This window comes from Squalius cephalus, assembly GCF_949319135.1.
Source record: "Squalius cephalus genome assembly, chromosome: 8".
Lineage (NCBI taxonomy): Eukaryota > Metazoa > Chordata > Actinopteri > Cypriniformes > Leuciscidae > Squalius > Squalius cephalus.
In genome coordinates this window covers 44,155,017-44,181,663 of record NC_137129.1, presented here as the reverse complement: position 1 = coordinate 44,181,663, position 26,647 = coordinate 44,155,017, and the positions used below count along the sequence as shown (strand labels likewise).

Sequence of the window (26,647 nt, the reverse complement as noted above, 5' to 3'; positions counted from 1 at the left end):
GTCTCCAAAATGGTGTTAAAGTCCAGTTTTTGTAGTTTTTGGTTAGTAACGGTTATTTTTTATGCAATTCGGCGATGACGTCACATGAGGTAGACGTGGTGGAAGGTAGCCTCAGCCTTGCTCAGCTACTAGAACTAGTTCTAGCACTGACTATGGCGTCTAACTGGGATGAGGAAGAGGTGGCAAGACCCACAGTTAACATTTATGATGGCCCACAGCCATATAATTTCGAACCGTTTAGACGTGAGAGGGCGAATGAGGAAATACCGAGAGCCGATGGCCGTCAAAGACAAATAAATGCATGGTTAGAGGAGAATGACTGGAGAGTTGGTGAAGTGTCCTGGTGAGTTGCTACCATTTAGAAACCCAGCAATGACTGCTGGAGATAGTAGTCAATGAACAGCAGTGCATACAACAAACTTTTTTTACTGTCAGTGAATAGCATTGAGTGAAAGTCAACGTTTTCTTTATATCTAGTGACAGTGATTATGTCGTTGGCTCAGATAAGTACCCTAAACTTAGTCAGAAAATCTATAAATAGAAGGCATATTACATTTAATAATTACATTTAATAATCACCTAGTGTTTATTTATAAGCTTTTACCTCTTTCTCCGGTGAAAATGTTGTTTGCAAACGTAGCCGACGCCGAGTAGGCTGGTCATGTCTTCAGTGTGATTATTGTTGATAGTGCTAACTAGTTTTCCTCGTGATTGATTGTCATTGACACCGTCAGGCTTACCGGGAGTGGGAGTGAGTAGTAAGCGTCTGTGTCGCTGTGTTTGTCAGGTGTCTGTGTGGGCGGTGTCGTCCCATGGAAACTGTGGTGGAGAGCTTGTGTTGTAGGGAGGTGAGCGCGTTTTGGTCGCTGGTCGAGGACCTCACCCCGCGGCCAGCAGATGTAACGTGCCTAACGCAGCATCCTGGATTTGGGACACAGTGAGCCCACACACACACACACACACACACTTTCATGCATGCATATGCAGTGATACATGCAAAAGCACATCAAGCAGACACACAGTGAGCCCACACACACACACACTTTCATGTATGCATATGCAGTGATACATGCAAAAGCACATCAAGCAGACACACAGTGAGCGCAGACAACACCGCACACAGAGGTTGACAAGGCACAGGTAAAATGATTGGTAAATTATTTTTAATTACATACAACAAATTCCATGCAAATAACAGACAGAGGAGCAGACATGCAGCATGCAGGACCCCTTGAATGGGGTACAGCGACAATTATTGCCACTTACAAAGACGAAAAAAGGTAATGATTTTGTGCAAAGTAAAACCAAAGCAACAGCACACAAAGAAAAAACAAGACATGCAGCATGCAGGAAACCACCACCAAATGAGATGACAGGGACAGAAGGAAAAAAAGATAAATACTTACAGCTAAATCATTGGACTTGTCTGTGAAAAAAAAAAAAAAAAATTGTGAAATTAGGTTTTCTTGTAGCGTGACTGCCGGGCTAGGTAGAGGCTGACGGCCTCCTCCTTAGGAACCTGTTCGAAGGATTTGGCGATGGGGGCGGGTGCATCAGAGGACAAATTGGCGCTAACCTCTCGAAGAGCTGCAGGTGAATTGGTGTAGCTTTCCCGAAGGGCCTTCATTAATGATGTTGCATAACCTGCAGACATAATAATAATAATAATACTGTATAAAGATCATTGCCACTGATCACAGATGTCTCGTGCGCCATCTCAAAATATGATAGAACTGCATGACACTGCTTACCGTATGAGGCTGCCTCTTTGATGGGATGCACCACATGGGCACCTTTTCTGAAGCGCGGATAACGCACGCAGTACTTCTCCGTCCCATCACTTCTCTGTGCTGTCTCGCGGTTGGCATTGTGATTGTAATGCAGCGCCGCTAAGAGAAGCCTACAAAATAACACATTTGAGAACATTTTTGAAACTTGGTGTATGTATGACTGGGAAATAACTGGGAAAAGCGGTTTTTGAAGCTTTTCCCAGTTATCTGTTTTAATTGAGTGCCTTTTACATACTGGATGTGTCCACTATAGTAATTAATGGACTGTAAGTATACCAGTTTATATTCTTTGGACTGCCATGAAGTTTTGATGCCTACCTGCCATCCTACTATGGCGAGGCTATAATAGTGATGAGGCTTTCTCGAGCTCTTCGGTTCCTGCAATACCTCTGCCTTTAAACGGATATCTGCAAAGAAATAATATTCCTCCTGACGCCGTGGATTATGCTGTGGATCATCTTGGTTGTGTGTGTGACTATTATACCTCACTGCCCTTCTGGATCTTGGCTAACCGCGAGCAGCGGTGCCAAACCCGGCACTGTGTTGACGACCGACATCCCAATGGAACAACACAGGATTTCCAGCAGCACTGGAATTCATTCACAACTGGATCTTCCACGCCGAACCCGGTATATCCATAGAGGGTCGGGTCGCCGGTTTGTTGTGTCCAAGCACGGTGACCACAGCAACATCGCATCTCTCTGGATGGCCTCACGCCACGCCGCACCTGGATTACGTCATCAGAGCGCCGCCACTGGAGGAACAGTTAACTCCGATTGGTACAACAGAAAACCCGGAGTGGATCACAGCGTCTTACGTCCTTGTTGTAACAAACTGGACCTTAAAACTCACATTATTATTGAACAATTCAATGTGCAGTCATTGTCAAATAAATCTGGACTCATACACGATCACATTTTGGACAAAGGGATAGATATTCTCTGCCTAAGTGAGACCTGGCAGCAGCCTGATGTCTATTCCTCTCTTAATGAGGCCTGCCCACCTGGGTATTGCTACCTTTCTAAGCCTCGTACAACTGGCCGGGGTGGGGGGCTTGCTGTAATACATCGCAGCAATCTGGTGCTATCCCCCGTGGCCATTCCCAATACGGACACATTTGAAAGTCTTGTTTTTAATTGTAAACATCCGTTTTCTGCAACAATAGCTCTTATTTATCGCCCGCCTAAACCACATCCATCATTCATCTCTGACATACACAGTTTTCTTATTTCCCTTTGTACAATATACTCCAACATTTTAGTTATTGGTGACTTTAATGTACATATGGACTCCCAGACCTGCCGACTGGCGTCTGACTTCAAATACACATTAGACTGTATTAATCTCCATCAACTTGTTGATGTCCCAACACATACTAAAGGCCATATACTGGATTTAGTGATTACTGACTCTCTTACAGTTACTGGCCTTGAGGTATATGATGTTGGCGTCTCTGACCATCTGGCAACATTATTCAAAATCCCAGTGTCATCTTCTTTTCATAAACCAAAACGTCAGATGACTTTCCGAAATATTAAGAACATCGACTTCATCTCTTTTAGTCAGGATTTACATCTTCTCTCCCCTTCCCCAGATTTGTCAATGGATGAACTTGTGAATTTTTACAACACCAGCCTTAGCTCCATTCTGGACAGTCATGCTCCAGTTAAAAGCCGGACTGTCACTTTCTCTAGGTCCGCACCCTGGTTCACAGGAGAACTTAGAGAGATGAAGCAGTCTGGTCGTGTCCTGGAGCGCACCTATAAAAAATCTGGCTTGATGGTGCATAAATTTGCCTACCGAGAGCACCGTAGGGTCTATGCTAGAGCTCTCTCAAAGGCTAGGTTACAGCATTATTCCATGCTGATTAACAACAATGCAGGTGACTCCAAAAAATTGTTCTCCACAATTCACCACATTCTCAAACCACAGACTGCCTCATTTTTCAGCCATACCGACTCAAATTGTAATAAATTTATGCATTTTTTCACTTCCAAAATAGACTGTATCCGCTCAGCTCTCTCCCCTCTCACATGTTCCACTCCCGACATCCCTACAGTACTGATCACGCAAAAACTGTCACATTTTTCGTCTACAACGCAGCAAGAGGTCGAGAATATCATCCGTAAATCTAAACCATCCACTTGCTCTCTTGATCCACTCCCCACTGCTTTGCTCAAAACCCACCATCTTTCCATTAGCCCTCTTATAACTAAACTGATAAATCTTTCACTGCAAACAGGAAATGTTCCAACAGCCCTAAAAACAGCTATTATTAAACCTCTTCTTAAAAAACCCACCCTAAATCCTGAACCTCTGTCAAATTACAGACCCATCTCTAACCTCCCATTCATCTCAAAAATGCTAGAAAAAGTGGTTTCCTCCCAGCTCCATACCCATCTCAGTTCCAAAGGTCTGTATGATAAATATCAATCTGGTTTTCGCTCTCAATACAGCACAGAGACAGCCCTCCTCAGAGTGACCAGTGACCTCCTTATGGCCTCTGACTCTGGCTCCACTTCTCTGCTTATTCTTCTCGACCTCTCTGCTGCGTTTGATACTGTTGATCATCGTATCCTCCTTCACAGACTTCAGCACTATATTGGTCTCTCCGACACTTCCCTAAAATGGTTTCGCTCCTACCTCACAGATAGGACCGAGTATGTAGCCTTGGGGGAGGCAAAATCCTCACCACACATTGTTACCTGTGGGGTCCCCCAGGGCTCCGTACTCGGTCCAACCCTTTTTACAATTTACACGCTTCCCCTTGGTCGTGTCGTCAGCAGGCATGGAATTCACTACCATTGCTATGCTGACGACACACAACTTTATCTTCATATCACTCCTTCCTGCTCCCCCTCTGCCACCATTTCCCGCCTTACCTCCTGCCTGGAGGAGATCGGGGCATGGATGAATCAAAATTTTCTGCAGCTGAATGGCTCTAAAACAGAAGCCATCCAAATCGGAACGCCTCATCAACTACGTTCGTCTCCCATCACACTTGTTTCATTTTTTGGTAATACTATTTCCCTCTCTCCTTCCGTTACTAACCTTGGGGTCAAGTTTGACCCCTACCTTTCTTTTGACAATCATGTCACCTCAATTTGTAAAACCTCGTTTTTTCACCTCCGTAACATTTCCAAACTGCGTTCCTCTCTTTCCCTTTCAGCTGCAGAGAGGCTCGTCCATGCCTTTGTCTCCTCCAGGCTGGATTACTGTAACGCACTCCTGTTGGGAATCCCTGGCAAGAGACTCCAAAAGCTCCAGTTTGTGCAGAATAGTGCTGCCAGGGTCCTAATGAGGGTGCGGAAACATGAGCACATTACCCATATCCTAAAATCCCTTCACTGGCTCCCTGTTCACCTCCGCATAGAATATAAGATCCTTCTGCACACCCATCACTGTCTGCACGGTGCAGCCCCCACATACCTCACTGATCTCCTTTCCCCACACACCTCCACCCGGACCAGAGCAGGCGAACGGCACCTCTTGGTTACACCTAGGACACGGCTCAAGACTATGGGCGACAGGGCTTTTAAAGCATCCGCTCCTCGTCTGTGGAATGCCCTTCCAGAAAAACGTAGAGCTCCCAAGACCACGGATGTTTTTAAAAAAGAACTGAAAACCTTTCTTTTCAGAAAAGCGTATTTTTAAGTGTCTGTGTATTTGTTTTAATTATTTTTATCTGTTTGAGCCTTGTAGCACTTTGAGATTTGATGTCAAATGTATAGTGCATTATAAATAAAATTCATCATCATCATCATCATGACAAAATACTACAATAGGCATGATAATAGGTACTATTATTACTATAAAAGGCATAATAATTGGCAGTATTATTCCATTGGATAGCACTGACCTATGGGATGATTATAGTATCAAAAAGATTAACATGTGCAAGCACACTTATCAATGAACTTGATACATGTTGCAGAAATGTTTTATCCATGCCTTTCAACTTGCGTGTGCAAAATTCAAAATTGAATGAATGTGAAGCAATTTGTACAAATAGAGACAATTTTGTGAATACAAATGTTTTCCTTTGTATTAGTGTATCATAATTTGCACATGCAACACAGAAGATGTGCATGTGTGGATCAGGTGACACGCATGCATTCATTGACGTCTCCTCTGAGTCGATCTCATTTGATTCATTTGGATTTTGAGACTTTCTTTTCGCGGTTTTTAAGCATTTCACAACCCACACACAAACAACTACAAATGAATAGGCCTGGTGCTAATTATTAATGTGTGCACAACTACCCATCTATTTGACAAATTCACAAATGTGCGTCACTACATTTAAACTAATACAATACAAGTTGTGTGTGCAAAATCCAAAATCACATGAATGTGCAGCATTTTGTACAAATAGAGACATAGTTGTTAATACAAAACCTCGGTTTTGTATTAGGGTGATTCTTCAATTGGGGGCTATTTAGCCATCTTACATTTTGATGAATGAAATTTGGTTGAATTTTGTTAGAATTATGTCAAGATAATGTTTAAATGCTTTGATGTAAAGATATAATAATGGCCACGACGGAGCTTAAATATAATTTGAGTATTTTATATCTATTTTCCAACTGGCACTGGAAAACGTCATTCCCGTCACAACATCAAAAAGTCTCATAATGCAAAGAATGTATCAAGGAGATCATTTAAACTCATTTATCTTGCAACCATTGTTAACCTTCAACAATACGTATAAAAAACAAAATGTTTCCATTCAGCGAATTACATGTATTTTCTTGTTCTTACCATCAAAATGTGTTTTTCTGTGTTCATCAAAGCACACTTTTGTTTAATTTCTGTAAAATTAATTTTAGATGTTTTTTCTTTGAATAAGTGGATGAGTATTTCATTAGGCTTTTCATGTAGCACCTCAAGATTGAACATAAAACAGTTTTAAAGGTATGTTTGCTGTAAATTAAGCAACGTGGCGGTAATGACATACTGTTCTGGTAATGACATAAATGAAAAGTGCATTGATACATAAAGCAAATTTAAAGGTTTAAATAATGACTTCTGGTGAATGTTGTTGAAAGAAATGGACAGATTTGAGGATATATATATAAATATGACACAACCATCAACTTGAACATGTTTATTTATCAGTAATTTGTTAGTCAGAAAAATATTAGACTACCTTAAAAGTATTGCTTAATTTAACAGACCTGTGTGTGTGTGTGTTTTATACAGTATCACTAGTGCAGTGTCCGTTCTCGGAGCATATAAGCCTGGCCCGCGTGAGGTGCGCCGCTTCCCGCTCGCGCTGTTCTGTAGTTTACTAAAAGTTTATTAATTCTGAACGTGTCGCGTCTCGCATGTCCATCTATATTGCACCAAATGCGACACTGCACTCCTTTGTGAAGTCGATTGGATGAACCGTTCTCGAAATAATAAAAATGCAAACGGACATACCGACACATAGAGATTCCTGCCTTTATTAGAGAGAAGAATATGTTCAGCCCCCTCTCTCCGAAGCTTCGAATATTCGATGTTCATTACTACCGAAGCTTCGAAGCTCAAAAAATGGTATTCGGACCAGCCCTAAAAATCACACTATTATGCTTCTTTAACTTAATTTATAAACACATAATATGATATAGATAGTGACACAGAACATGTCATTACCACCATCACTGTCATTACCATCACAACAAGTTGTGTGTTGGTAATGACGTGTTGCAGTAATGACATTTTTAATTTTTTTTCAGGAAAAAAGATGCTAGGTCATGGATTTGCTAACATCATTCAACAGCTAGTACAAAAATTACTTTAAATACACATAAATCATGTGAATATATATATACATTTATCAAAATATTGCTGCTAAAGCATTTATGGTAATGACGCTGAATAAGTCTACTCCATGATCAGAAGGAATTCATGATTAAATTACTTACTTTTTCAGACATCAAATATCACTGTTCTTTCATGGCTGACATGTGCTCCCCTGCTAGTCTTCATTTCCATGGTTACGGCATAAACAAGTCTTACCCTCAAAAATATCCTTGTTGTAATCATAGACTGTCGCGGTAATGACAGTATTGTTGTGGACAATACTAAATTGTTAAAAATATTCACAAATTGCACAGATATGAACCTGAATTACGCATCAAGTGCCTTTTAAAGTTACTGTTTAAACATATATTGTGTTTTTTTAATGAACTGATAACATTTTATCACATTTTCAGAGCAGATTTAGTCTGCTTTAAAGTCTAGGTTGGGGACAAGGCCTGAGTAGCCAAATTTTAGTGATGAAAACATTTTTAAATATGGAAATCATACTGATTTTACTGTATAACATTTTTTGGTGGTGCAATAAATATTATTTGAAATAACTAAACTATTTATTTTATAATATAGTATTTTTAACATGAATGTATAACCTGGGGACATAAAAGTTCCCCTAATTGAAGAATCACCCATTAATGTAGGCCAGAATTTGTGCATGCAACAAGTAAGATGTGCATTTGTGGATCAGGTGACACGCGTGCATTCATTGACTCGTTTCTGAGTCGATCCTATTTGATTCATTTGGATTTTGAGACTTTCATTTCGCGGTTTCGCCTTGCACGATCCACACACAGCTGTCCGAGAAAACCCTGCTACCACTAGATGGCAGTATTCCGCTAAAACAGACAACGGCAGCGTAATCAAGCGTTCTTCCTCATTTAAGAAGCTTAATGAGAGTGATATTGAAGCACCAAATTTAGTACAGAATATAGGCCTACCTTATTAATAAAGCATACTTTATAGAGGCAAACAGATTACATCATATTATGAACAACATCCATAGAAAACAAACCATTATAAACCGCTTAACGTGCAATCGTTAGTATGCGTTGCATGTTCAATAAGGTGTAGTGGCAACTGAGTTTAAATATCACCGTCTTACTGCATTGAAGTTAAGCTTTTTCTTTATAATATGCTCTATGGGAGGAAAACTATAGCATACAGACAAGAGCCTATATGAACGCGACACGCGGCGTTTCACGTTAATTGCATTTCCTTTCCTGAGCCTGTTAAAAAGAAAAAGCTTAACATGAAATTCTGCAGTTGCGTTTAACTTTGCGTGTGTATGGGAGAGCAACCGGTCCGAGAGCGCAGTGAAGTAAGTTTTAGGTTTGATATTCGCCGTATTTTATAAAGAGACCATCTGCAAATTCCACTTACAGTCAAAAAATATAAACGTCCAGTCATTCATTCAAATGAATACTTCCAAGGTTATAGTAAATGCCTAGTGGGCAGACTGACTTAGCCTACTGTATGTCCAGCCAATATCCCGATTGAACAGTAGCTACAATTTTTTTAATTACTGTAAATTGTTTTTCTATTAATGTTCCAAAGGTTGTAGTACGTTCCTAGTGATAGTCAGGTGAGATTTTGCATTATTCACCTGTAGTAAGTCACCAAAAACCCGTTTGGTTAATTACAGTAATTTTTGAATAAAATAATAATTGTTTACTGTAGGCTACATGAAGGGAAGTATTGTCCAAATTTTACTTGTAAGTCAGTCTTACAGGAACCTTCTACAAGCTTTGGGAATTTTAAAATGTCTGTTTTTAAATATTAAAAGTAATTTGAATTAAAACAAATTATACTTTTTAACGCAGTTAGTGAAATTGGCAGACGTTCCCTTGTGGATCACGAGCTGTGCTTAGCGCGTCAAGGCATTCTCATGTATAAATATGCAGCTATACACACGTAGGGCCAGTTGATTTTCAATTAATATTTCATGTCGATATACAATATTGTTAAAACTCATCGTGCTATAGTAAGACTATAGCCTATAACAAATGGCTTAAGGGTCAAGGGTGCGAAAATCGTCTTTAACATTTAAAAACAGACATTTTCAAATTCCAAAGCTTCTATAGTATGTGTAGTCAAACAAAAGTAATATGAACGCAACTGCGAAATTTCAAGTTTTTTTTTTTTAACAGGCTCAGGAAAGGAAAATGCCATTAACGTGAAACGCCGCGCGTCGCGTTCATATAGGCTCTTGTCTGTATGCTATAGTTTTCCTCCCATAGAGCATATTATAAAGAAAAAGCTTAACTTCAATGCAGTAAGACGGTGATATTTAAACTCAGTTGCCACTACACCTTATTGAACATGCAACGCATACTAACGATTGCACGTTAAGCGGTTTATAATGGTTTGTTTTCTATGGATGTTGTTCATAATATGATGTAATCTGTTTGCCTCTATAAAGTATGCTTTATTAATAAGGTAGGCCTATATTCTGTACTAAATTTGGTGCTTCAATATCACTCTCATTAAGCTTCTTAAATGAGGAAGAACGCTTGATTACGCTGCCGTTGTCTGTTTTAGCGGAATACTGCCATCTAGTGGTAGCAGGGTTTTCTCAGACAGCTGTGTGTGGATCGTGCAAGGCGAAACCGCGAAATGAAAGTCTCAAAATCCAAATGAATCAAATAGGATCGACTCAGAAACGAGTCAATGAATGCACGCGTGTCACCTGATCCACAAATGCACATCTTACTTGTTGCATGCACAAATTCTGGCCTACATTAATTTAAAATCGAGGTTTTGTATTAACAACTATGTCTCTATTTGTACAAAATGCTGCACATTCATGTGATCTTGGATTTTGCACACACAACTTGTATTGTATTAGTTTAAATTAGTGCTGCACGATTAATCGTATCGCAATCGCGATGTCAAGCCTACGCGATTGTATGACGCAAAATGCTGCGATTTTATATTAAATAAACAAATTAGCGCTGTTAACGCACTTATTAATGCAAATGCTTTTAAACCATTCATGCGCGATAAGACATAAAAGAACAAGCTGCCTGTGAATGTCCTCCTGACACACACACACACACACACACACACACACACACCGACGCGCGCCAGTATCAAGTTCTCTTTCGCGGTAGAACGAACAACACACATGTATGCCAAAATGAACGCGCTGCCTGTGAAGTGACAGACAGAAAGACTCGCGCTAATATCGTGCGTGCGCACAAAACAGCATGACAGAATACAGTTCTCTTTCGAGCTTGAACGAACAATAACACACACAATTATGCCAAAATGTCTTTTTGTCGAGTGTCTTCATAACATAAGAGTATCTTATGATGAACATGAAGAGTTGTGATGACTCGTGAAAGAATGAGGCGCGTGTGAGATCCGAGTCTCTGACAGCGGCTGGTCTTAAAGGGACAGTACACAGTAGCCACTAATGACATCTGTCGCTAAAGTTATTCTTTTTTTCTTTTTTCTTCTTCTTCTTATTTTTCTTTACCCCTGACATGTATGGTTATATGTACTCTTGTATGTAAATTATGTTTTGTTCTTGTTAAAATGCAATAAAAAAAAATAAAAAAATCTGTCGCTAAAGTTAATCAAAGAACAAAGGGAACAGAGAAAAACACTCACTGCTCTTGACTAAAGAACTTTTTTCTTTAGGCTGATTATCACTAATCTGTGTGTGCATTTATTTTCCTTGAGAACCAAGCAAGTTGACTCATGAAACCATTTGTTTATTATATCGCATATCGCAATCGTAATCGCAATATTGACCTCAATTATCGCAATATGACATTTTCCCCAAATCGTGCAGCCCTAGTTTAAATGTAGTGACGCACATTTGTGAATTTGTCAAATAGATGGGTAGTTGTGCACACATTAATAATTAGCACCAGGCCTATTCATTTGTAGTTGTTTGTGTGTGGGTTGTGAAATGCTTAAAAACCGCGAAAAGAAAGTCTCAAAATCCAAATGAATCAAATGAGATCGACTCAGAGGAGACGTCAATGAATGCATGCGTGTCACCTGATCCACACATGCACATCTTCTGTGTTGCATGTGCAAATTATGATACACTAATACAAAGGAAAACATTTGTATTCACAAAATTGTCTCTATTTGTACAAATTGCTTCACATTCATTCAATTTTGAATTTTGCACACGCAAGTTGAAAGGCATGGATAAAACATTTCTGCAACATGTATCAAGTTCATTGATAAGTGTGCTTGCACATGTTAATCTTTTTGATACTATAATCATCCCATACTGACCTGCTATACATCCCAAGGTATGAAAACCCTGTGTGCTTGGGCGCGAAGTGTAAGATGAGGGAGTGGTAAGCCTCAAGGGAGAAGGTCTGATGCTGTGGAGACAGCTGTCGAACATCTTTCAGTAAGGCAGTCCTCATGATTATGTTCTCCAACTTTACTGCAGCCAATGAGCCTGCAAAGACCAAGACAGGTAGGCAGACAGACACACAGATGGAAAACGTACAAATAGACAAGAAGATAGATAGACAAAATTTATTTTTTTAATGGAAACACATGAAATTGTCCTGCATATGAATTATAGCAAACATAAACAGTAAACAGAATGTTATGAGATTGCCAGGTAATGAAAAAATAATTTCATCACAAAGGTCACATGTCAAAGCATCCAGACAATCACTCAGACAGCAAATACAACAAAACTGTAGAGCGTGCATAATACCACATACTGCGTGTACTGTACCTGGGTCCAGCCACTCTTTGTTGCGCTGATCCCCGTCTAGAGGGCCATGGGCACAACTGGAGAAGGCAGGGGTGTCATGGTCATGGATGTCCTGGATGTGGTTGACTAAACTTCTCCATTTGGCCTCCATGACCGCTGGGTTGCCATCTGGGGTTGAGGCTGCAGTCCAATAGAGGTGATTCACTATAGCAGGCCTCCACAACTATAGTTGGTCACACTCTTTTGAAGCTGCATCCAATGCCTTCCCCAGACCTGTTTTAGAACAAATGGTATTAATTGATATGCACTAACAAAAACTGCTTCAAGGTTCCAACAATGGATACATACTTTTGGCAATGTGCCACACATCAAAATAATGTGCCGTGTCCCTTCAGGGCTCAGCTCCTCTCTCACCCATTTGGCAACCTAAGGAGAAATAAACAAACTTTTGTGGATGATTGACCTGTGTGGCCCTCAGTGCATCAGCAAACCACAAACATCCAGCTTCAGTGCAATTCAGATATTTACATTCTATACTGCATTTTTATGGTAAATACCTGGCGATGACGGTCCGTGATCAGCGTTGCCAAATGCAGGTCCTTTCCCCTCAGCAGGCCAACACTGCGCTTGAGCCCTTCAAGCTCACACCATGAGCTGTTGGGGACCTCTGAGCTCTGCAACATGACATAACAGTGTAAGTGTAGAATGCTAGTGGAAAGATGTTATATTAAGATACAATCAGTTTACCAAATTGCAGAGTTCATTTCTTTGTCTAATAACATCAGGTTTACCTGAACAAGCTGAACATCCACCACCTTGTTCACTCTGTCCTCTATCAGAGAGTAGGATCCATACTTCGCGCAGTGCCCAGGAGAATCTGACCTGGAATTAATTACAAATTTGAATTATGTTTCAAGTTTTTAATAACCAAGGTCTGTAAAGACAATCCACCATGTCATCTGAAAATGCCAACTAAAGCCACCCTACATGATAACAACTAACAAAATCAAAACGTGCAACTGGTCTATGAGCTCTCACACTGGTTTACCTGCAGTCACCAGCAAGAACTAGCCCGCCATCCATTGCCCGTAGGTCACTAAAATTCTTTGCTTGATCGTTTTGCCAGGCCTGAACGATTACAGGGATGGTGTAGCGGCGCTGATGGCGAAAGAAACTGCTCGCACTGATGCACTGCAGGCCAAACAGAGTCAACATTCTTAATGTCTGGGTGGCCAAACATTCAGTGAAATGAATGAAATGAGTAATCAACAGTATATCAGGATTCAATATAGATTAAGTACTGTACATTACTGGTCAAAGGTTTCATGTTTTCAATGAAACACACATGATCAATACAGTATAACACTCAAATATGATGCCATCACAAACCAACAGACTAAAGCCAGCCTGGTACATACATTGTAAAGTAAATTCTGATTTATTATATATTCAGATGGCCTGCTGCGTAAACAAAACCGTACCTGCTTGATCTTAACAAAAGTTCCTTCCTGCTGCACGATGCAACTATCTGACCTCTCACAACAGGCCGGACAGATGGCAAAAAGGCCCATCAGCTCCTCTTGGCATACAATGAATTTGTCAATGCCACTACAACAACAAAAAAATAGGGGGGGGGGGGGGTTGTGTGTCATTCAAACTACCAAAGCTACAGTACACAAAAAAATGAGCATTCAAAATGTCTATGTTGGTTTTAAATTATCTCACTTGTGGTGGGGGTCACACGTGTAAGGTGGCTCCTCATCAAACAAGTCCTCCTCATCCTCATCAAACACGTCCTCCTCATGCATCGGCTCTTCGGGCACCCACGATAATTCACTGATGACAGAGGCATTATCATCATCTTCATCTGTCTGTTCAGGACTAGCGAGGGGAGTGGAGGTTTGTGGGCTGAATGACGTCTGTGTGCCCACGCTGACCATCTTGGGCTTCAGGTTAACCTGCACAGCTGTGGAGAGGCAGTAAACATACCCAAACATGTGACAATCATGGCAAATCTAAGCGGCTATGTTTTGGTGTAGGCTATGTATTAATTTAATCAATGTGTATGGAAATGTCCTGCTTGCATAGATACTGGCAATGTTTTAGACAGAATATCTACCCCTTAAAATACCCAAGATTTACCGTGAGACCATCGGGGGGGCTTCAGATAACACTGTGTCTCAGCGTCAAAAGTGGAGGAGGGCAAGGGCTGATCCCCAGTATCGACACTCTCCACGGTCTCCTGCTGTGAGGCGTCTGTCAACATCTTGCGAAAACGAATATAAAAAAGGGTCAGCGAAATGCAAGGGTGTAGTGGTGAAATAAGAGGTGGGTACACTATGAATACTTAGATCAGTGATTCGCAACCAACGGTACACGAGCACAATGCAGGGGTACATGGAAACATTTAATCATTTATTTTCAACTTGGAAGTTCCAAGACGATAAGTAAATATTCCCAGTCATTTCATAAGTTCATCAATAAAATGGGACGTGTGTGCTACAACTAGTTTCCCAGTGGAAACAATAACCTATGGCACAGCCGTACCAAAATCAAAACAGCGTGAGTGGGTGAGAAAAAGGCTAAGAGGGTACACAAGAGAAAAAAACTTAGATTACAGTACAGTGGACCCTGATATGCGCTACTCAATGTTTTAAAAAATACATAAAAGACATTCAGAACATATTTGATGATGTTGAAGGTTACTGTTAAATGTTTACACCAATACTAGTGGTAATAAATGTCTAGAGTACATGTGGTGCATAAACTCTATGAGGTAGTGAATTTACTGAGAGGTAGCTAAACTCTGAAGTGAGAAGTGGATAAACTGTTTCTGACATTTCAGCGGTGGGTAAACTGCGTTTACTAGCGTTTAGCCTCCACTACAGCCCTGGCGACACGGTCATGGTCAAATATATGTGAAAGAGAACCGTAGCAGTCTAACACAAAACGCAAATACACTATTGTGAAAGCCGCTTGATGATCATCACCACTGATCCAAACACTAGCCATGAAGCTATTACCGTGCTTCTCTCCCTCATATCCCCCTGAGACGAGAGACTCCAGTAGGAGGAGCTGTCCCGCATGTCTTCAACCCGCCCATAGGGGGATCTCACTCACAGAAAGTAGATCAGGATGTTCCTCCAGATGTTCCTGAAGATGAAGAGACTCTGTTCAGAGTCGAGCTGAAGGACAGAATCAGTCTGAACTGCAACATGACCCACAGATATGAGATCGCCTGGTTTCATCAGTATTCTCCACAACTAACCCGACTAATATCTGCAGAAACCAGCAATACAGCCGGAAGAAAACTTCTAGTTACGCACAATCTCAACAGAAGTCGCCTGAGAGTCGCTGCAGATATAGAGATCAGTACAGCGATACAAAGTGATTAGTTAAGTGCTAAATCACTTTAAACTACTTTAATCTTCCTAAATTTAAAGCTCCCAGCAACTCCATAGCAACCAAACTTGAGTACCCTAGCAACCGTTTTACAAGACCTATATTCTCTGCATCAGAACAACGTATAGAAATGAAATTACTCATTACTACTTCATTTAAACTTGTGTGTGTGTGTGCAAGTGAGTGAGTGTGTCTGAATGTGTGTGTGTGTGTTTTGTTATGAGTAAGAAAACATAAATAAGCATTAAGTTTAAAGTTACATTAACATGCTTTACTTTTAGTCAGCATTTCAGAGTTCTAATGTGTTCCAGGAATATGCATTTCATGTGTTTGTATTTAGGTCATGGTCACTTTAAGATCGCGCTGTGCTAAATGTCCTATTACGTGATCCGTAGTGGGGAAGAAAATACTCACGCACTTCATGCGCGTTTCAGCGGTTTGCTCGAGTTTATTTTCATGGCGCTTCAATCGCATCTGTCTACTTCTCATGTCTGACATAGCATCGTCGGTATACTTTGTTTTGTGAGATTATTCTGGAAGTATTATTCATTATTTTTGACAATAATTGTAAGTTTGTAGAGTGTAATCTGCCGATGGTTTGAACTCACGTCGGCTATGCATATGCTAGCTCTCACGTGTTCATTTGTTACGAGCTGCACGGTAAAGGTGCTATAATGACCAGAATGTAGTTCACATGTATTTCTTTATTAGTGTTAAAATGAGTACAAACAAAAATGCAAAAAGTAATTGTGCAATTTGGTCTTTATTCATGTGTAATTTGTCATTGCTTTTTTGTGTGTTGCAGTTTCACTATTTTCCTTAACTCCAATAAACCTGTGGAACTAAGAATTAATCTTCAGTAGGGGTGTAACGGTTCGGTTCATTTAGGTGGGGTGGGGGGTTTAGAAAGCTAAAATTGCTTTTTTTTTTTTTTTTTTTTTTAAACAGTGCTTTAATTAACAAATTGTGTCTTTGTCTTTAAATTAATTCAATTACAAGTAAACGTCTCGCAAGGATAAAAAAAATGATCTGCTAATGCTGTAAACTATACAGGAGCCCTTACTTTCACATTACTATAACATTAAAGCTTAACAACAGAGCCTAGACTTTTAGCCTAAATTCAGTTGCTATTTATTTTTAGATATAATAATAATCAACACTCAAGTAACAAATTGTATGAAAACATGTAAACTGTACATAAGGCAGTTTTTACATTAACATATGTTTTTACTCTAATTTACTATTGAAATATAATCATTTACACAGTTGCTGTCATTTTCATGACAGATATTTTAAAAATACATTAAATAATCAAGATGTCATTAACAGGTTAAGTAAACTATAATATATCAATACAGTGCATTTATTTAGTGAAAGGGTTCATTTCCTTAGCAAACCAACAAGCTGTGGACACTGAATGACTTGCCTGAGGTAAATAAAGCTATATGAAAAACTAAGTGTTTTATTGACGTATTTCCGCTGTTGAAACACTGACTTAGCGATTACACGAGTTATGATGCCTTTCAGTAAGTATACTGTATCTTTCAACATACCTTCAGGTGTCCATTCATGTTTATTCTGTAACTGAGGAAGAGATGCTCGCGTTTACTCGCGCTCCGCGCTGCCGCTTTAAATGAGGAGCCTGTCACGCAATTTCAAAGAGCGTCAAAACGTCATTTCATGTTTGAATTTCGTGATCAAATAGACAGAATCTGAAAGATTACACCTTGCTTATTATCGAAAGTAACAAAACACTGAGCTTATTGCGCTTAAATGTGGTTAATGGTGGTTAGGCAACAACGCTGTATTCGTTGTGTACACATAAGACATGAGGTCCAATGGGGGCGGGGCGGGCGTGTTCGGTACGCCATGAGAGTATCGCGATTCGTATCATTGGTGGTGTATCGCGGTTTTTCGGTTCGGTTCGAATATCGTTACACCCCTAATCTTCAGAGTCTTGGTGTGGGGAAAAAGTTTAGCTGGCCGTCAGGATATTAAGTTAACATATCGAGGATGGCACAGTGAAACGACGTCTATCAAGCAAACGAGATAAAGCAGAGCAAGTTGGAAGCTAGCCGACATGTCGTCGTCACACGCATCCAGTGGACGATCAACGGACCATACTCTACAGTCAAGTGCTACTGGAGCAGCGCGCGCCACCGAGCTACAGGCTACAGAGGAGAGTTTGCATGGAAATACTGCAGCACAGGAGAACCCATACAGTGCATCGCTAAGGACACACTCGCAAGTATGTTGTTCAGTGAGATTCAGTTCATCGTCAGCGGGGTCTGCAGCAGTCAGAGCAAGAGCGAGAGCCGAAGCAGCAAAGGCATGCCTATGCTATGCTGAAGAGGAAGCTAATCTGAGGCTACAACAAGCTAAGTTGGAAGTGTCTATAGAAATGCTAAAACAGAAAAGAGAAACAGAAAAAGAGGCTGCAGCAGCCATTGCCGGAGCAGAGGCACTTGAAGCTGCTGTTGATGTAAAGAGCGAGAAACATAGTTGTGACCTGAACAAAGACTCTGTTCCTTTAGAAGCCTCACAACGCACAAGGCAGTATGTGCTTGATCAACTAAAAGAAAGGGATTCAGAACTTAAGTCATGTGAAAACGGTGACACACAAGCAAAGACAGCGCCGGTCTTTAACCACAATGTGTCACCTCCACCACTAAAGCCTGAAGCCAGTCCCTTCTTTCCGCATCAGAACAATACTACTCCACATCGTTCTCTAGTACAGTGGTTCTCAACCCTGCTCCTGGAGGACCCCCATCACTGCACGTTTTCTTTGTCTCCCTAATCAAACACACCTGATTCAACTCATCAGCTCATTATCACATGGGTTAATGAGCTAATGAGTTGAATCAGGTGTGTTTGATTAGGGAGACAAAGAAAACGTGCAGTGTTGGGGGTCCTCCAGGAGCAGGGTTGAGAACCACTGCAGTCTAGTACACCACTTCAGAACACAAAATTACCACACCCAGCCTCCTCCCGCACAGCATGCCATACCGCCAGACTACAATGATGGCAGCTCATACATAAATGAGGGCGGCTCACACATAAATGACTTTGTCAGGTATCTAGCCCGCCGTGAGCTTGTGGCTACAGGCTTGCTTCAATTCAATGACAAACCCCAAAACTACAGAGCATGGAAGCGTTCCTTTTTGACTGCCATCAGAGGCCATATCCTGGAACCGAGTGAGGAGATGGATCTTCTGCTAAAGTGGCTCGGGAAGGAGTCAGCAGAGCATATTGAGCAGATAAGAGCAATACACATCAATCGGCCAGAAGCAGGACTGGCCATGGCATGGGAAAGGCTCGAGCAAACATATGGCTCAGCTGAAGCAATAGAAAATGCTCTGTTCAAACGCATTGACAGCTTTCCGAAAATAGTAAACCGAGATGGATCTAACCTGACAAAGCTGGGTGATCTGCTAATGGAACTGCTCGCCGCTAAGGCTGAAGGAGACTTACCAGGCCTGGCTTTCCTGGACACGTCAAGAGGCGTCAACCCAATTGTACAGAAACTCCCGCCTCGTCTTCAGGACAAGTGGGTGATAGCTGGTGCAGCCTACAAGCGTCAAAACCAGGTGAGCTATCCTCCCTTTGGCTTCTTTGTCGATTTTGTCAGCGAGCAGGCTCGCATCGCAAATGACCCAAGCTTCAGCCTCATCGGCAACACAGACATGGCCCCCAGGATGGAGAAGACAGCGTGGAAGCCCAACAGACAGCGGGAAGTCTCCGTCCACAAGACAGAGGTGTCACCCAGAGCCACATCTGACACGGGAGAGCCTCCAACAAAATCTGACGACGGTGACAAACTGTGTCTGTTGCATAAAAAGCCACACCCTCTCCGTAAGTGCCGGGCATTCAGAGAGAAGCCCATTGACGAGCGCAAAACACTCCTCAAAGAAAACAATGTGTGCTTTAAATGTCTTTCTTCCTCGTCTCACATAGCAAAGAACTGCAAAGTCAATGTCCAGTGTTTTGAATGTAAGAGCGACAGGCACAACACAGCGCTTCACCCTGGACCTGCACCCTGGCAGCAGAAGGCTAGCCCTACTGCTGAGCACGGCGGGGAGGAGGATGAAGCTTCACCGCAGTCTCAGGTCACCAACAATAGCCCTTCACCTGCAGTGGCTATTCACGGTCTACACAAGTCTGTTCAAGGCAATGAGTTCCACGTCGACCCAGATGTGCAGCACTTCGTGTTGCATGACTTCTATGTCGATGATGGGTTGAAGTCCCTACCCACAGTTCAAGCTGCTATCAGCCTGTTAAAAAGGACACAGGATGTGCTCTCCAAGTCGAATCTGAGACTTCACAAGATTGCAGCGAACAACAAAGAGGTCATGGACGCCTTTCCATCCAGTGACCATGCGAGTGACCTCAAAGACCTTGACCTCGACACAGACGCGCTGCCATTGCAGCGCAGCCACGGGCTTGACTGGAATCTCAAGACAGACTGTTTCCTTTTTAATGTCTCCACTTTGGTCTCTGACTTGGTCTCTGTCTCTGACTTTTATGTCTATGTCAGCAACCGGGTGTTACGCATCCGAAGATCCTGCCGACCAGACCAGTGGCGCTACGTGCCAACAGACCTGAACCCTGCAGATCACGCAACGCATTCCGTCCCTGCTGGCCAACTGAAACATACCAGCTGGCTGAGTGGGCCCAAATTTCTCTCCAAGCCGGAACCCAGCATTTCTGCAAGCACTTATGACATTGTTGACCCGAGCACAGACCCAGACATCCGCCCTCTGGTGTCCGCCTTAAGCACTACAGCCTCAAACAAGCAACTGGATTCACAACGCTTTGCTAAGTTCTCTACCTGGAAGTCATTAACTCGTGCAGTCACTCGCCTCGTTCACATAGCCTGTCATTTCAAGACAGTTCACAGAGAGAACAGAGCATGCCAGGGCTGGCATTACTGCAAAGCTGAATTCACAGTTGAGGAATCAGAGAAAGCGTCAACTGTAATCATCCAAGCAGTTCAACAGGAAGTCTACAGCCAAGAGATAAAGTCAGGGTTCATACACATTTTAACCAATACTTTTCCATGACTTTTCCATGACTTTTCCAAGACTTTTTGGCACATTTCCATGACGCCTATGTATTCCTGAAAATGTCAGTCGACATTATAAGAATAAAAATTTGTGTTAAAATTTACCCTCAAAATTAATACCGTACATTAGGGGTGCGCAATATTGACAAAAATATGTCTCGATATTTTCAAAATTTTTCTTGATAATAATTAGATGATATTTTACTGATTGTGTTTTTGTACTGGTATCCTGGCCGGTTTAGGCCTGTTGTTGACAGCAGACTCACGAAGATATTCATATTTTTTATATTCTATGCAGTGGTCAGTTCACAGCAGTGACCGAAATCAACATTTTTATTAAGGGGCAAAATTTGCCACATTCATAGAATTTTGCCAAATTCTAACATTCAAATTAAATTATATTAGAATAACACAGTACGAATGTCAAATTAAATCATTGAATTAAAATCCATCCTTGCAGTGCAGAGGTGACACAGAAGTGGCATCAAAACTGGCATTAGCCTACTATATTTATACTTCATTTACAATTGCATAAATAAAGCTATTCAATATTTAAATGATTTATAATTTTAACTTTTTAATTAAAGGATACTTTAAACATTAAACTAAAACCACCAGTAGGTGGCGGCAAGTCACTGTCTTAATAAGCGAGTTATTGGAGTCATTTATTCAACCGATTCGTTCAAACGGCTGATTCATTCAGAAAAACAAGTGATTGTTCATTGAATCGTTAAAATGATTCATTCAAAACGCGGATTTCATTAAATAAATAAATAAATAATCGATGTCTGTTGGACTACAACTTTATTATGAAATTCTCGTCGGCGATATAAAGTGAAAATTGACAATATTGTGTCCAAAAAGTAACTCGCAATGTTAACTTTATTGTTAATTTAACTGTTGTATAAAATAAATAGCACATTTGCAATTGTGCAAAGGAAAACGGCACTCTTGCTCATGTGATATTCTAATATAACAACATAATATGATATAAATATAAGACAAAAACTCATTTGGGGGCATAACTGCACTGACACATCACGCAGTGAAAGCAAGCATGAGAGACAAACGCGATGTCAGCTCGCACTCGCAGTGCCTCGTACATAGTTAAAACAATGATTACAATATCATCATAGTTCATAGACAACATCGCACACACTCCTAAGAACATATAGAATGAACTCACAATTGAACTGACTTTTACTCATTTTCTTCTCTCCTCTCGCGTGCAGGAGACAGACGTAGGCTAATATTCTGCGTATCGTTTCACATGCGGCCAGAGCAGCAATCCTCTTTCCGCTACATTCTCGACCCACCGGTGCTTGCAAAACTTTAGCATGCTCGTGCCACTTTCCTGCCATTTCAATTAAATTTCTGTCAGCACCGACTTCGCCTCAGCAACATCGCAACAAGTGAATCGGAAGTGAACTGAACGTTATGCCGCCCGAAATAAGGACGTTAAGACAACGCGAAATATTTTTTTTATTAAACAGTTTTTGTATTAATCACATATTATGCTGTGTTAAAAAAAAAAAAAAATCCATGACTTTTCCAAAACTTTCTGGGTCTTTTTATTTTTCCAAAACCTTTCCAGGCCTGGAATTTGCATTTTTCAAATTCCATAACTTTTCCAGGTTTTTTCAAAACGTACGAACCCTGTAAAGTGCATTCTAAAACAGGAAAGGATGCCAAAAACAAGCCCTCTCAGAAATCTGGACTCGTTCATTGACGCACACGGCCTTCTCAGAGTTGGAGGCCATCTTCATCATTCAAGTCTCAATCAGAGTGAAAAGACTCCCCTGATTATTCCTGGCCAGCATCACATCGCCACTTTGCTCATCAGACACCACCACGAGCAAATTCGCTCAAAGTAAAAGGTGGGCGGTGATCTTTACGTGCATGAGCATAAGAGCTGTGCACATTGAAGTCATAGAATCCCTCGACACCTCTAGCTTCATCAATGCGCTACGGCGCTTCTTTTCAATACGTGGGCCGGTCAAATACATTCGTTCCGACCGTGGCACAAACTTCATTGGTGCCTGTAAGGAACTGAAGATGGCCTCAAACATTGACAGCTGCTGTAAAGACTTACCTCTCAGACAAGGGTTGCATCTGGTCCTTTAATCCCCCACATGCATCCCATTGGGGTGGATCATGGGAGAGAATGATAGGGCTGGCTAGGAGGATTCTGGACGCAATGTTCCTCCAGCTGAAAGAGAAGCTCACCCACGAAGTGCTGGTGACTTTCATGGCAGAAGTTGCAGCGATCATCAACGCCAGGCCACTTGTTCCAGTGACTATGGACCCTGATGATTCGTTCATACTCACACCAGCTGCTCTTCTCACACAGAAGACGAACATTGTGTCTGCTCCTGCTGGTGATTTTGGAGTTGCAGACCGCTACAAGTCCCAGTGGCGGCAGGTTCAGCACCTGTCCAACACCTTCTGGGACCGCTGGAGGAAACAATTCCTCCCAACACTGCAGGCCCGCAAAAAATGGCAGTCCACTCAGCCAAACATTCAGTCTGGAAGCATTGTTCTCCTTAAGAACAGCCATGCACCTAGGAATGAATGGCCTCTTGGACTGATTACACAGGCCTTCCCTAGCAAAGATGGGAAAGTGCGCCAGGTTGAGGTGAAGATCATCAAACCAGGCGGGACTAGTCTCTTTCTCAGGCCAGTCAATGAAATAGTTCTCCTTCTACCTCCAGAGGCACAGTAAATGGACTGTTAAAAAAAAAAAAAATTGGACTGTGCATGGACTGTGGGGTGACGTGTGTCCACGTCAGGCGGGGAGTGTTTTGTTATGAGTAAGAAAACTTAAATAAGCATTAAGTTTAAAGTTACATTAACATGCTTTACTTTTAGTCAGCATTTCAGAGTTCTAATGTATTCCAGGAATATGCATTTCATGTGTTTGTATTTAGGTCATGGTCACTTTAAGATCGCGCTGTGCTAAATGTCCTATTACGTGATCCGTAGTGGGGAAGAAAATACTCACGCACTTCATGCGCGTTTCAGCGGTTTGCTCGAGTTTATTTTCATGGCGCTTCAATCGCATCTGTCTACTTCTCATGTCTGACATAGCATCGTCGGTATGTATACTTTGTTTTGTGAGATTATTCTGGAAGTATTATTCATTATTTTTGACAATAATTGTAAGTTTGTAGAGTGTAATCTGCCGATGGTTTGAACTCACGTCGGCTATGCATATGCTAGCTCTCACGTGTTCATTTGTTACGAGCTGCACGGTAAAGGTGCTATAATGACCAGAATGTAGTTCACATGTATTTCTTTATTAGTGTTAAAATGAGTACAAACAAAAATGCAAAAAGTAATTGTGCAATTTGGTCTTTATTCATGTGTAATTTGTCATTGCTTTTTTGTGTGTTGCAGTTTCACTATTTTCCTTAACTCCAATAAACCTGTGGAACTAAGAATTAATCTTCAGAGTCTTGGTGTGGGGAAAAAGTTTAGCTGGCCGTCAGGATATTAAGTTAACATATCGAGGATGGCACAGTGTTTAAGTGAGTGAGTGTGTCTGAATGTGTGTGTGGATCAAGAAAGACAAAATCAAGTAATAATGCTTCAAAAATTATTTTTAGTTAATGCCGATTTGGATCGCACTTAGTCTGGAACCTCAGCCTTAAGTCAGTCAAACTGGAGTAGAAAGCTCCAGAATTACTCACTCTTGGGATCACTGGAACACACAAGCCTTTCCACCACGTCAAGGTGGCGATCCTTGGAAAGGACATTCACTCTCCATCCATTCCTTATCTAACTAACAAACACACACACAGTCTATATGTAACACATTCACACACACATGCACACAAGTAGACAATGTGAACAGTTTTGTGATTCATGGATCATGAAGAACCTTTATCTTCATCTTTGAGCTCCAGACACGAGTTATTCCTCAGATCATGTGTTGTTGAGGAGAGGTTTGCTGCTATAATAATATTGAAACTATAATATTCTTTAGTCTTAATGACCTTCTCTTTGTGTTTGATAAAGTGATCACATGTGTAATATATCTTCAGATTATCTGACAGAGATATATAACTCTGTCCCAGAGCCGCCAGAAGAAGTGGAGATCACAGGCGAGAGTCAATGTTATTCTTCATTGTGTTTCATTTTCTCACGACTCTAGTTCTAGTTCAGCAATATAAGTTATCAAAGCAAAAGCCAGAAAGTTCATCAGTCTGTACAATCATGAGTCATTTTTGGGACAAAGAAGCTTTCAGTGAACAGATCTTAGAAGAACCATTTTTTCTAGAACATTTTAATGTTAATGCAACTAATTGCATTTTCCCCAAGCTTGTAATCATCAATATTTAAACTTAGAATCACCTAATTAAATTAAACAACAGGGAAAAAAAGGAACAGAAAATAGCCCTGTATTAAAATAATATTAAACATCAATATATCAATATATTATTATTTTTCAATAATCAATCAAAATAATCAATCAACATAATTTAACTTTTTTTTTTTTTTTTTTTTTACTAATTATCAAAATAAAATAGTCCTACAAAGCCATTATTACCAGAGCATGTGATCAGTGCAGGTCATTTTACCATTGTTGGCCAGCATGACTATACCAGCTCAGCAAACAGAAGTGTTTAAATGTGCTATATAAATCAATGAACTTGAACTCAAAGAGAAGTCTACTACTGAGATATTTCACATTATTTAAGCGGACTTGACTTTTCCAGTGCGTGATCGGTACATGATTTGAGCATTTGGGCCATTAACGGCAGAACAGAATGCGCAGCGCAAACACGCCGACACACACACACGGAACAGCGAGCGCGGCGTGGAAAAGAGCCGCTCATGAAAGCTGTGCGAGAATGAAACCTGATCGCCGAACACGGAGAGGCATATTTTCGTCCTTTTCAACAGCAGCCGCAACAGGAAGTCATTAAAACGAGGCAAAAAAAGTGCTTCGTTAAAGGGGGGGGTGAAATGCTATTTCATGCATACTGAGTTTTTTACACTGGTAAAGAGTTGGATTCCCATGCTAAACATGGACAAAGTTTCAAAAACTAAGTTGTACGTTTGAAGGAGTATTTTTGTTCCAAAAATACTCCTTCCGGTTTGTCACAAGTTTCGGAAAGTTTTTTTCGAGTATGGCTCTGTCTTACGTAAGATAGGGCGGAATTTTCTTATATGGGTCCTAAGGGCACTTCTCCGGTAAGATCGCGGCCGCGCGCGCACTCGTAGACCAGAGCAAGAGAGTGAAAGCAGTTCGCCATCAAAGCGCCCTGCCCGGCTTTTGGGAAGTCAATGTCACCAAAGAAGTGTGTTTTTGGTTGCCAGGGCAAGACAACCCTGCACAGATTCCCAAAGAACCCAGCGTTAAGGAACCCGTGGCAGTTTGTTTTCCTGAGCATCAACGGAGTTGTGTAAGACTTTTGTTCCCTGCATTTCGACGATGATTGTTTTATAAAACAAAGCCCAGATCTACGGATTTGCAGATCGTCTAATGCTTAAGGATCGAGCAGTCACAATGATAAAGGTTCGCGGTCGTGCGTTGGAACCGGACGGTGAGTAAAACTGTTTGTTGAACAATTGTCTCTGTGTGTTGTTAGCTTGGCGCGTTAGCACAGCTAAGCTTCGCCCACACGGCCCGCCCCCAGCCGCTCGGTTTTTTCCGGAAAGACTCGGTACAGCCTATCTTTATGTTAAAAATGTAATAAAACAAAATACTTTTTGGAGATATGAAGGATGCAATATTACTCTATAGGTACTCAAGATTAACAGGAGATTGAGTGAAAATGAGCATTTCACCCCCCCTTTAATTGCGTTATTTTTTTTTTTAACGCATTGAGCATCTCAAATTAATCACAAAGATTAACGCGTTAATTCCCCCAGCCCTAATATAAACACATTTTT

The 26,647-nt window shown here is 41.1% G+C and overlaps 2 protein-coding genes across 2 annotated transcripts; both read right to left on the bottom strand.

Moving 5' to 3' along the window:
- Nucleotides 1–1,076: 1,076 nt before the first annotated feature.
- Nucleotides 1,077–13,470, bottom strand: LOC307163772 (uncharacterized protein). The gene is made up of 10 exons (XM_079880012.1): nt 13,334–13,470; nt 13,077–13,167; nt 12,843–12,959; nt 12,634–12,711; nt 12,307–12,558; nt 11,847–12,018; nt 2,275–2,544; nt 2,109–2,197; nt 1,752–1,900; nt 1,077–1,644 (listed from the first exon to the last, which is right to left on the bottom strand). Exons 1-5 carry the CDS (start codon nt 13,366–13,368, stop codon nt 12,490–12,492), a joined length of 390 nt encoding a protein of 129 aa, XP_079736138.1. The 5' UTR covers nt 13,369–13,470; the 3' UTR covers nt 1,077–1,644; nt 1,752–1,900; nt 2,109–2,197; nt 2,275–2,544; nt 11,847–12,018; nt 12,307–12,489.
- Nucleotides 13,471–14,006: 536 nt separating this feature from the next.
- LOC307163354 (uncharacterized protein) lies at nt 14,007–15,973 on the bottom strand (the record flags this gene model as incomplete). The annotated part of the gene is made up of 2 exons (XM_079879386.1): nt 14,428–15,973; nt 14,007–14,251 (listed from the first exon to the last, which is right to left on the bottom strand). The coding sequence occupies exons 1-2, from the start codon at nt 14,549–14,551 to the stop codon at nt 14,007–14,009; spliced, it is 369 nt and encodes a 122-aa protein (XP_079735512.1). The 5' UTR covers nt 14,552–15,973.
- Nucleotides 15,974–26,647: the final 10,674 nt, after the last annotated feature.

Bases quoted from the DNA above. Each gene is read 5' to 3' on its own strand.
- LOC307163772 (XM_079880012.1), bottom strand. From the start codon at position 13,368: ATGGATGGCGGGCTAGTTCTTGCTGGTGACTGCAG. The intron at 13,168-13,333 runs GTAAACCAGTGT...AATTAATTCCAG, and splicing joins GTTCTTGCTGGTGACTGCAG to GTCAGATTCTCCTGGGCACT. The intron at 12,712-12,842 runs GTATTTACCATA...ATTTCTCCTTAG, and splicing joins TCACGGACCGTCATCGCCAG to GTTGCCAAATGGGTGAGAGA.